The following is a 12,461-nucleotide window of genomic DNA, read 5'->3' as shown; positions in this document are numbered from 1 at the left end:
CACTCAGTGGGCTCAAGGGGACCCAGTTCATCCCAGTTAATGTGTCTGAAGGGGAATTACCATTGATGCTGTTTTTTTCCCTTTAGGTCAGAGATCAGACCTTGCTGTCACGGACTGCAGCAACCAGGAATGACTTCACCCTGCAGCTACCCAAACTGCACCTAGAGACCTTTGCAGTGGAAGGGCTGAAGGGCAGGCCAGAGGTTGTAGCATTTCAGGTTAGAGTCTAAAATTATCCTGTTTCTTTTTCTGCTTTTTTGCATCTGAGATAGAACAAGAAACTAGACTGCTCTGAATGTGTGGAGAACAGAAAGCTTAAAAAGCTTTGAAACTTTGCAGTCAACAGTTGAAAGAGAAATAATTTCCATATATACTCTTGCATACAGTGTTTCAGAGATTATGTGAACTTTAAATTTTGCAGTTATAATGTTAAATAACTGATAGGAGTATTACCATGAAAAAGGAAAATGTATTTGAAAATTAATATCACTTTATCCTGACCTCCTTTTTGTTCCCCTCCCTCTTGATTTAAGAAAGATAAGTAAAATAAGAAAATAAAAAGATGGGATTTTTATGCTGCTTCCTGGCCATTATCAGATTTTTCTGTATTACAGTTTTAGAAGTAATAGTGATTTTTAGCATCGCTAATATGAAGGAAACTGATATTTGAAATACTTAAGTATAAAAGCTGTTTTGTTCATGCAAATTTAAAGACTTATGTTTTTCAGATTACTAATTTCATTAGGAGAAAAAACTGGAAAAAAGAGAACTGAACTTAAAATGTACATATTTTCAGTTCTGAAAAATGGAGTCTCTGCATTGCCTTCTTTTGTTTTTAAGTTCTTACACACAAACTATCTCACAGTCATATACCTGTGCAGAATTACTTCATTCTTGTGATACACTGTTTTGTTTTCTCAATGATGGAACAAAAGGCAGAGTGAGTACATACTTCTTTCATTGTGCTCTTCTATGTGCATCAGAGAGAGGATAGTCATGTAAAGTGCAAGGAACTCAGACAATGCAAGTATTGCATAGCTTGGGCACCTTTCTGTGATAATATTTTAAAATTTATTGTAGATTTTATATTCTAGATGTAGTACATAATTGCAGGAACAGGGTCACAATCAGATATTCAAGAAGGCAAATTGCAAGCTGAACATTTCGCACTATTGCTGCCTTGCATGCGTGCATTTCAATATGATAAAGATTTGAATTATCTGTGTATTATTGTGTTTCCACAGTAAAGTAGTAATAAGTAGTACCTGACAGTCATGTGAACTTTAGTTAACACAGCTGTACTTCCCTAGCAGAGGCCAGAGTTGCAAATGTTTCCCCAGTACACTGGTGATCACTTTTAATGCTGTGCAAAAAAGTTCCACAGGTGGCATCTTTTCAAAGAAGCTGTCATAGACATCACCAGCTTTTGAATACTGATCTTCTAATTTGGTGGCCTTTTCAGTCATAGCTGCCTTTTTTATTTTTTTTTTTTCCCTCTCATCCCCCCTCCCATTCCTTTCTGACCTCAGAATGACTGTAGAGGATTTGCAAGACAGCCTGTTCTTTCTTTCTAAGAAGATTAAGAGAAACAGAAGTACAGAGTTGTATTTCACATTTGTGCAAAGTGCTTGTGGTATAACGAACACATAGCGATGTATGCGCTGGGTAACTTACTGGTGGTGCGGTACTGTAAACATAGTTTTTGTTCACCCCACAACTCCAATTAGACGTGGTTACTTGTACATACACAAACAGCATCAGTGGTTTACAGTCTGTCTGACTGTCCGGTTCCTTTTATCCTTGCCCTTTTATTCTCCTCTCCTTGCCTCTAGTTACATAGTGTCTGTTTGATAATTTTCTAAGTATATTACAGAGATTTTATTTTAAAAAAATCCGTTTTATAACTGTGAGTCAGCTAACTGATTTTAATTTCACGGAATGCAAAATTTTAGTAAGGGCAATCCTTCAATCTTGAATGAGGCAAGCAGTTAGTAATCACTTCCTGGATACTTCTTATTAAAACCACTGGAATTGTTTGCATGCATGATCTCTGTAACTGCTACTACATGTATTTTATAGTTCGTCTGTGACAAGTACATTTCAGTTAAAGGCCTTATTATCTGCAAGTGTTAGACATATGGAGTTTTTTCCCCAGGTCTGAATTTTTTGCTATTTGATGGTTTCTTTTAAAAAGTTACAAAAAAATTAATATGCTAAATTAGTGTGATAGGGATGAAGAACTGGCTATCAGAACTGGTAAGTATTCACAGAAGATTGCATTGTTTTATTTTTATTATTCACACATCTGGTTCATAGTAGGTGGCTGTAATCAGTAATTAATAACAATTTTTAATCTATTGTTTCAATGTGTATCACTTTTTCATCATATAGAGGAAGCAAAGAATCTGGTACATTTGTGTGTGCGTACACATCTGCATAAGTTATATTTCTTTCAAAATTTTCAGAAAGCAAATGGCTCTTGAAGGTGTTTTGAATGAAAGATGCTATCCTTAATTTACTTGATGGGCTCAGCAGCATTGTGTTCCTTGTCATTTGGTATATGGAAACTCCTGGAATTTTTCAGTTGCTCTTACCTCTATATGAATGTTTCTTGGGCAAAATATGCTTTCTTTATAGGTGACAAGTGCAAAGAAGGTTGTTGTGATGAACCTAAGTTTCTTGACTGTGAATTAAGCTATCAGAGATTTTCTTTTTTTTTTCGACATACTTAATTAATTATCTTGTAAAACCAGAAGGTTGGTTTTTATAGCAAATGGATCCAACATTCCAAATACCATGAATGCTTACAGGGCTGATCAAACAAACACGCAAATAAACCCCCTGTCATTCCCAAATGAAATAATTGTTAAACTGCATAGGAAGTGTCATGCATCTTTTAAATAATCTGTTGTATAATCTAGTGTACAATTACCTTTAGCTAATTAAATGAAATATTTGAGACACAAAGTTCTGTGTGCCTTCTCCAAAGCCTACACTTTATGTAATGGCTCTTGAATTGCAAAATTACATAATAGGTTGAAATTAAGTTACTCAACAAGGATGTCCTTGCACTGAGTGTCTTCTAAAGCCCCATGCAAGCAGTGAAAGTATGAGTTAATTTTTAGGTGTTTGTTAAATTCTTGGAAACTGTAACAAGAATTACCATAATAGTCTGAAAATGTCACTTGAGATGGACAAGTAATGAAAGAAGTCCAGTATCTTGAAGAGTAAAAAGATACAATTGCTGTAGCTTTGAGACACTCTCACCTGGTATTTAATTGCTGTGAAGGATGTTATGTCACAAAGTTGTGCTGTTTGTTACTTAGTTAAGTTTGAAAGTGAAAACTATAGTATTGTTTTCAAGCATCAGAAACACATGAGAACAGAATTGAAGGTGTGCTGTTCTGGCCATGGCTGAATGTTCCCACTGAAGACAAAATGTGAAACTGTTATGTGAAGCCTCCAATAAATACAGGATATAGCGTGAAATAAAGCAACTGAAATAAGATGGAATTCCTAATTCTAGTAGTGTTGCTTGGCAGATGACTATTTAAATTAACCAGTAAAGGTTATCAACTGTTTATCAAATATGAAATTGAATTGTGCTACACCTTTAGGAAGAGGGTAATATTCTCTCGGCTCTCTGTTCCAAAAGAGGTTATTGGCTCACACAAAAAGTAGTAATTCAGGAGATTCATCAGAATTGTCTCATGTACTTTTACGTCAAATATTTAATTAATACTCTCTGCCAGCAATTTGACCTAAAACACAATGCATAAAGTCCCTAGATAAACCATGTAAGGTTTAAATGTTCGTGTATAAATAGGCATGATATACTCTCACAATAAATTCCTTCTGTTTGGAAGTGTAGAGGCAGAAGGATAAGACGGGCATGAAAGAAACTTCTTGAAGCAAATTTAGGTACCTCAGACTGGTTTTGCAACAGCAGTAAGGTATGGAATGTGTACTTGATGTACAAGTGCTTGATTCCTAAACAGGGAAAGGCTAACAACACACAAATTAGTGGCTTTGCCCTGTGTACCTAGGTTATGCTCTGTATCTACTGTTTCATGTTGGTTTTACAGGAGGACTGTATTTATGAAGGATGTCCCAGTGTTCTGATACACAGAAGTAATAGATTTTATTCAGGCACTGTCAGTGAAAAACAGTGGCAACAAGAAACTAGCAGTGGTTGTCAGAAGCACACCCGCTGCATGTCTGAAAGACATGCATATAGCTGTGTGATCGGACAGACACTAATGTTCACACGTGGTGGCTGCCTGCAGATTTGCAATTAGGGAAAGAGTAATCATTTTCTCTGTCATGCAAGCTACCTTGACTTCTGTCTTCTAAGTCTCCATTTGCATATTTTATTAATTGGCCCTGTTAATTTGTGGCGGTTACTTTTGGTCAATATTTGGCATGGTGGGCTCTCCCTCCTGTAATATCTGGTTGCTGAAGGATAGGGTTTGACTTCTGGATGTTGGTTTGAAAGAGAACTGATATTCACATATGAACTTGTGTTGCTGTTTTACAGGATTTATATGAATTAGAGAATCCAAACGGCTGTGTTTTGCGGGTGACTTTAATGAGGATGTTAATGTTGAATGCATTGATGTGGTGTAGAAAAAGCAGATGTGAGGACGAGACCATAGGCAGGCTTCTGGTGTAATGAGGGTGCACGCTCTCCACTCGGCGCAGCGTGCTCCCTCTCCCCGACGAGCTGCTCGCTCTGCGGCACGCACATCTTGCTGTCCCTCGGCCCTCACTCTCCACCTCTCCCTCCTGCTCCCTGTCTCACTTGCTCTGCCACTCTCTCTGTCTTTCTGTCCCCACTCGTCCTCTGCCCCTCCCTCCCCGCACCTTGTGCTCCCTCTGTCTTGCTCTCCCTCGGTCTCTGTCTGCAGCGTATGTCCATCTGTTCAAGCAGGTTTAGGAAGTCCACATGGGGTTTATATGTGCTACTTTGCGTTTCTCAGGTGTTTTGTGGTAATTTGAAATGAAAAGTGCAGTAATAACATAAAGGCTTATAATGGCGGTAGTAATATAACCAAGTGCTGACATCTCTTCAGTGTTAGTGTGTAGTCATTATGAATTTATGAAGGAGTAGGTTTTTACCATTTATTTTATGTAGATTATGTATTCATGTATGATTCAGTCATGCATTATCTGATTGTGTTGTAGGTCTGCTTTTTCTGATTAATTGGGCAAACATAAACGTAGTTTAAAGTGTTAGGAGCATCTTAATTTGTATTTATTTTCACTTGTTCATTAATTTTAGATTTATGCTTGATAGATTAGGAGGTAAAAGATATGCAAAATTCTGTTGATAAGTTTTCTCAAAATAGTAAGCACTTTATCATTTCCATGTTTACTTGTCAATAAAAAAGTTCTTACCAAATTGAGAAAGCAAGTGATTTCAAAGGTAATATTATAATTCTGTCATCAGATTCTATCCTCAGCATAGGGCAAGTCTTTAAAACATAAATCATTTCTGGTATGAGGACTTAATGGTATGAATTAATTGTAGAGTAGCTGCTTGAAAACTTAAATCTTATACTTCTGTTTTGGAGTCTTTTTCTTTATTTTTTAATGGTATGGCTGTTAAAAGAACAAATAATTGTGGTGGGGTTTTGTTTGTTTTTCTCTCTTAATACTTCAAAAAGGAGAAACCTCTTCAAGAGATTCTTGAAGACGTTGCATTTATATATACATGTGCCCAACGCGGACACAGTTCTGGTGTTTTTCTTCCACCATTTCACACACAGAAGGAATTACTCATTTCATTACAGAGGCCAGAATGCTGCCTCCTCTGGAATCAGACTGCTGCTTCCTCTTGGATAAAACTGGATCTTCATTCTCCTGGAGTTCCACAGCGCCTGGGCTGCTATCACCCTCTTCTCCTCTCGAATACACTAAGGAAACAGTGTTTATTAAGATATTGATGCTTTTCACTTGCACCTGGAGTTGAAATACTCATAAATAAGTGTTTTAAACTCATTAGAGTGGGATGACACCTCTTGCAACCCTGATCTTTTGCAAACTTCAGTTTGTCAAAAATAAAGTAGTTGCAGGGTTTAAGAAATGTTAATCAACAACTAAGTAAAATTCAAAGAACCAGACTGAAGATATGTACCATGAAGAACTCTAATCTCCTCAAATATGTTCAGCTGGTATCTGAAGCTAAGTCTCCAGATAGGTTGTATCATGATGATAAAAATTTAGAAACCCTTTTAGCATAACGTATTTTAACTATAATTCTTTTAAAACATAACATTAATGTGTGCTAGCAGAACACCATTTAAAAAATAAAAGTGAGGCATCTTCAAAATGCCAGTGGAGTTGGAAATTTGTCTTTCAAAATTTGAATTTCACACCCCTTCTCCTTTCTGGAGGCTAACTACATTCCCAACTTCCTTTCCTCTTCACAGCATTTCTTTTAGCAGTCTTTTCCTCCCTGTTCTCTATGGGCTTTTTATTTCTCTCTCTCCTTTTCTCATTTTCCCCCTCATCATCAGCCTTTGTCGTTGCTTTCGTAGCCACCTTTTCGCTTCTTTTGTTTCTTCCATTTCCTTTCTTCAATCTAATATATGGACACTATATGAAGAACCCTTCTCAGAAGGCTTTGTAGTTAGCTGGTACACTGATTGCACCCCAACCCTGTCAAGTTTTTGGTACTACAGGACTGTAAATGTCAAAGTTAGTAGCTGTAATCACCAACTAATCAGTTACTGAAAGCTGTCTCTTTATGCCTGTGAAACTACTACCTGTTGTCCAACCTCTTTCATAGGCATTACTAGTTTTGTAAAAACTTTCAGTTAAGATCTGCCGCTGATTATCTGGAACATTGAAGTTAGTATATAATAATTTAACCCTTTTAGTAAACTTTCTTAATGGAAAATGTTCTTGACCCTGTCGAGCAGTCGTGGAACCACCTGCCTTTGTCCACTCAGACTTTGACATACATTTACATCTCTTGCATGCAGGTAATCTCTTTATGAATTATCTGTGCTGACATGCAAGAAAGCTCTATAAGAACTGTGTTAAATATACCCTTCATTCACCAAGTTCATTTATTTAGTTTTACTTCTGCTTCTAATTCTGTTTGGTTTTGGCTTGGTTTGTTTTTTTTCCATCTGTTTACTAGGTTGTTGCGTCTTATAGCATAACAGGAAGCATCTTTATTGACTTGTAGTCACTATTCTTTTATGAGAAAAATTACTCTAGAGACATAGTGATCTCAATATGTACCCAAAGCTGCTTCAGTGAATGAGGGCAGGCTCCTAAATGCTGTACCTGCAAAAATAAAACATCATTCAATAACAGAAAATAACAAATATTGTTTGCACAGCACCTCTTTGGTTAGGCAATTTTTCTTGCTTCAGAAGTCCTATCTCTCACAACTGCGTGGGATTATCTGTGCACAGTGTCTTCAGAAAAGGAATCATTTTACCAGATAACCACTGCATAGCTTGCATGTGACTATTGTTTAATACTGTCTCCAGTGTGTACTGTTGTAAAACAGATAAGCCCATTCAGAAGCATAGCTGTTAAACTGTTGATAGTCTTACGGGTTACAAAAAGAATTCATGTAGTGAATACCATGAAAGATTAGGACTTGTCTGGAGCCTTACATTTTTTTGCTTGTTCTTTAATTTCAAAAACTAATACAAAATGCTGAGCAAGTAAGTCTAAGCAATAGGAGTAAATAAGGCAATATACTTTATTACACAAATATCTTAGTAGTAGAAACAGAATTGAATTATTTTCTATTCTTAATTACATTTAAACTAAAAAAGAAACTTCTTCAAATGCTGGGATTTTTTGTTTAGTCTCTTTTAAACTTAACTGCTTATTATAAAACATATTTCTATCTGTTTGTTATTCTTACTGATAACTTACAGGGCAAGAAAAATATTTTAAATAATGCGCTATATTACTGCAGGGATTTTGTAATGGATTGAAGGGAGGCATTTCTGCCCAGATACTGCATTTGGTGGGCCTTGTAGTTACAGACCTGGAAGAGGAAGGGTTATCTACAACTTGAGCGAGTTTATTATGGCTTAGTGATTTGCTGATTGATTTCATTTGCTGTCAGTTAAGGCTCTCTTAATGTCAGCTTTCTTTGCATAATGCTTTGAAATAAAGACTGATGAAGTTTTTCAGATTGATGCCGCTTACATAAACTGACCCTGATTTGCCCTTCTGCATGACAATATAAGTGACAGCAGTTAGATGAAAATATAGCAATGAATATGCAACTTAAGGATTAAGAAAAACACAGTAAACCTTTCAGAATATAAAAATAGGCCTGAAAAAAGAGGCTGTTCTGTTAATTCCACAGTTGTCCTGTCGTGAAGAAATAGACTGGGATAGCATCCCAACTGATACACCACTGAAGTGAAATTCAAAGAGAACAGCTTTTGAAAGGATTAAAAGTTAACTTGTTTTTTACCAAATTCTACCTTTTTTTTTTTTTTTTTTAAATCTTTGTGGAACAGAGTGGTGTGTAAATTGTGGCTCATAAATTCACATATATTATTAGCTGCAAATTTTCTTTTATACATTGTTCTATTTCAAGGATCATAATTAACTACTTAGAAGCTGTTGTCTTGATTTTTCAGTTACTGAATTGATTGATGGTCTAGTGATATGTGCTGCAGAATCCTAAGGTCATGAGTTCCAACTCTTCTTACATTGGACTGTGAAAAGCATAAATTCTTAAGGATTGATAAGATCTACTGCTCTAGCTGTTCCAGGACAAATAAATTAGGGGGTCAGGAGAAAATGGAAAGGGCTGGAGGGTGCCAAAGTAATAGATAGAGGGTGAACGTGGAACTATTTTGTAAACCCGAATAACAGGAATACACAGCCTGAATGTTGGCAAGTTTACCTGCAAAGGATTGAGTCTTTAATGGATTTTAAAGAGATAATATCCATGGAAAGACCGCCATTTGTTTATCTTTCTGGAACCTTGGTAGAGCTTATATTTAGATTCCTTTGAATTGCTTCCACATAATGACCTTTTTTGACAAAAACAGGGCTCTAAAGTAAAGATCAGGAGGAAACAGTCATCTGTTCCACCTGTGGGGGAAACATGCAATGCCCATTTAATGCCTGAAGATTATACTTTAGTTCTGACTTCTCTCTGTTGAGAGGCAGATTGTGTGTTCTTTCCAATACCAGCACTGATTTCTATGTACCCTCTTCCTGATTGTATTATAATTGACAAATCCGAAAGGGAGAGATTAGAGAACAAAGCATCATGGTGTTGCTAGTGCCCATAGTGCCAGACTTTCCATCCAGTTTCCCATTCTCAAAGGAATAACATTTTAATAAATTACTTTTGATACAGCACAAGCTAAAGATTACAAGTTGAAGATTAAATTCTGAAGTTTTTACAAACGCTTGCAAAGACCACAGGACTGGGTTTTGAGCAGTGAGTCTCTGACATGTCAAAATGTGATGTTTGTCAGTACCTTGGGAAAGGGTACTATCTTAGATGCTTGATTTGTTCTACAGTTAGTCCATGTGAGATTTGCTGCAAGTTTTACTCTTTTGGGAAACAGACTGTGGGACTGTGTAAGCATTTGATGCCTAGAGGGCACGTAGAATAGCTGTAAATCTGGTTGTCCCTACTTAAAAACAAGTTGAATGGGGGAAAGTAAAATAAAATACTGTAAGAAACAGTGCTAAAATGTCTCCCAAGTTTCTCCCAGCCTCCACCATTTTAGTTCAAGGACATCCTGAAATAAAATTCATATTTTTGTACTCCATAGCCATTTATTGTCTCATTGCTTTTTGAACCTTTGTAAAGTTAAGCATTTACACGAGTTGTAAAAAGGACTTTTGCGGCTTAATTACACACTTTCTGAAAAACTATTTTCTATGTTTATTCTGAAAATACTTTCTGCTACTTCATTTAATGTTAATATGTTAATATGTTAATGTTAATAAGTATTCCCAGTTCACCTTGTTTATACTAGTTATGCCTTGGCATCATCTGTCATATCACCTCCTATTGTCTGCCACTCCATCAGTAGTGTTTCATTCCAGGTTACTTTCCTCGTTTCTGAGCTACAAAAGGTGAAAAACAGTAGAAAACATCTGCAGTTTCTAGATTTGATAAGCTGGGTAAGTGATTTCCCTGTGTTACCAGCATCCGCAGGCAAAATTTCTTGTAAGTGAACTAACTGCGAGTAGTGGTCCAGCTCTGAAAAATGGACAAGGTAGAGTAGCTAATTAACATCAGAGGTAGTTTGGAAAATGCTGTACCCTAGGGGTCTTGTAAGTTAGGGTAGCATGAGGTCCTTGGATAAGGACCAGCCACTTCTGTTGATCCACCATTAAAATCACCACTCAAGCACGCAATGTTGCAGTGCCTGCAGTTGTTATGAAATCTGGTAAAAAAAAAAAAAAAAAGATTAAAGAAGGCTTTCTTAATCTAGTTACAATACACTATAGTGTGGAATATTTTACTTCTGATCCTATTGTTGAAGAATACTTTATGGTCTCTAGGCAAATTCATCTCACAAGTGCCTATCCTCCTTAGTTTTCTCTTTCAGTGGCGCTGTAAGTATCCAGTTTTATAAACAGAATTCAGAATGTCACTTTTTCTTATGTTTCTAAGGAATCAGATCTAATTGTTGACTGTTGGCCAGACAGGGGAATGGGCTATAACAGCCTGTTCTTACTTGCCAGGTTCCAAACCTATAATAATAACAATATGAATCTTATTCTGCAATCAGATGATAAGTTTCCATTTAATGAAAAGATGTGTGGTGCATTTGCTGAGGACGAAGCAGAAAATCAATATTCTCTAAAAAGGCTCATCAGGTAACAACACATCTTTGAAGTGTTGGTCTGAATGAGGACAACCAGAGCTCTGCCAATAAAAAAATTACTGTCGTCTTTACTTTGTCTTTCAGGCTGTTCCAAGTGAACAGCTTTGTCACTTAGTTTGTTGACCTCTTTCATAGAAGAGGCCCAGACTTAAGTATAGGGGAATCTCACTCGTCCAGTAGTTTTTAGAACATGTTGATTGGGATTTATACCTTCCTGAGTTGAGCTCACCTGTCATCTGTGTGGTAATGCCAAAAATAGAGTTAGTTTTTCCTAGCAAGGGTTTTCTTCAACTGTACATCCATTGTTAGTAGAACTCGATATGCCAAGATTACAGGCATAATTTTATCAGTTCTTATTCCTCAGATTGTGATGGTTAAAAGCAAACTTTGGGAGGAAAATATTTTCTTTATTTCATAGTAAGCTTAAGGATAGCAAATTGTCAAGCTTATTGTCAGTACCGCTTTTGGCAGACATTGCCAGTGTTCTCAAACTTTTGCTTTGGAAAGAGGGATGCTAATATGCATGCTTATTGTGAAGGTCCGTAGTAGATGTACTGTGCTCTTTACATTTCCTTTGACTTTTCAGATTTTGGAACAAGAGCTGTTGTTCCTGAAATTTCTAATAAAACATTTTCATGGCATAAATCAGGACTTGAAAACAAGTCTGAAAATCTAACCATTTGTATGTTGGATTTTTAAAAATATGGATGTTGATAATGTTCAAGAATGGATGGAGCAAGCTAGTTATATCACTAAAGTCTGAGTTTAGGCAGAATGAAGGGACAACACCTGTCCATCCTATATGTGGCAGCGGACATTAGATTAAGGGTGTATCCATTTACCTGAGGAATGCAATTCAGCTTCTCTGGATCACTGCTTTCTCTGTAGAGACTTACTGGTGCTTTTTCCTGTTCTGGGATCATGAAGTTTTGCATGTAACTGATGTTTGGTGAGAAGCCAAAATGAAAAAAGTAGTTTGCTCTCCAATCTAACAAGAATATTTTAGTGTTTCCTTGCAAAACTACAAAATGTTTCTTTATGTAGCATGAAATATTTATGTTGAATTAAAATACAGTGCTACTATGAGCACTTCATAAGAGAAGCAAAGGAAATGAAGTAACTAAGTCACAAAACTTTGCACAGTTTTCTAGTCCTTGTGCTCCATTAGACCTAAAATCTGATATGAAGATTGGGACTCAGTAGTGATTGTTTGTGTATGAGCCACATAATCACATTTGTCATATTGAATAAACCTGACAGAAGGGATCTTAGTGTCTCCTAAGAAATGGCAACTACAGCAGAGATTGTCTTTTCTTCTTGGAAAATACGAAGTGGACACATTTCCCCCTTCTAAGCATAGGTAAAATAGTTTATCTAATTCAGTTTGAAAATGTTTTAATCTGAAATTGAAAAACTGCTTCTTGGGGTCAGAAAGACATAATCTATATCCTTTCATAGCTCTAGTCAAAGTGTTGAGGGAAATGTGAACCCAGATTTTGTAGGGTGATCATTTTCTTCTGGAGTCAGCAACAGACTTTTTCTACACTGCTTAAAACTGTTTGTATTTTTCACTAGTTTCTAAGAGGATACACAGAAGTTGCAGTAGCATCTATTTGT

General features: G+C 36.4%; 1 protein-coding gene across 5 annotated transcripts in view; it reads left to right on the top strand.

The window, feature by feature from the left end:
- Positions 1-12,461, top strand: part of CCDC171 (coiled-coil domain containing 171) — a 155,420-nt gene that overhangs the window by 113,420 nt on the left and 29,539 nt on the right. For 4 of the 5 annotated variants that reach the window (XM_082074299.1, XM_082074298.1, XM_082074302.1 and 1 more), the window contains one exon: positions 87-218. The exons of the other annotated variant lie outside the window; for it this stretch is intronic. In XM_082074299.1, the coding sequence (XP_081930425.1) occupies positions 87-218 (132 nt within the window). The remainder of the gene's footprint in view (positions 1-86; positions 219-12,461) is intronic. 5 annotated transcript variants of the gene reach the window in all.

Source organism: Streptopelia decaocto, assembly GCF_964273445.1.
Source record: "Streptopelia decaocto genome assembly, chromosome: Z".
NCBI lineage: Eukaryota > Metazoa > Chordata > Aves > Columbiformes > Columbidae > Streptopelia > Streptopelia decaocto.
The sequence above is the reverse complement of the archived record's forward strand: the minus strand, read 5'-3'. Positions and strand labels throughout refer to the sequence as shown.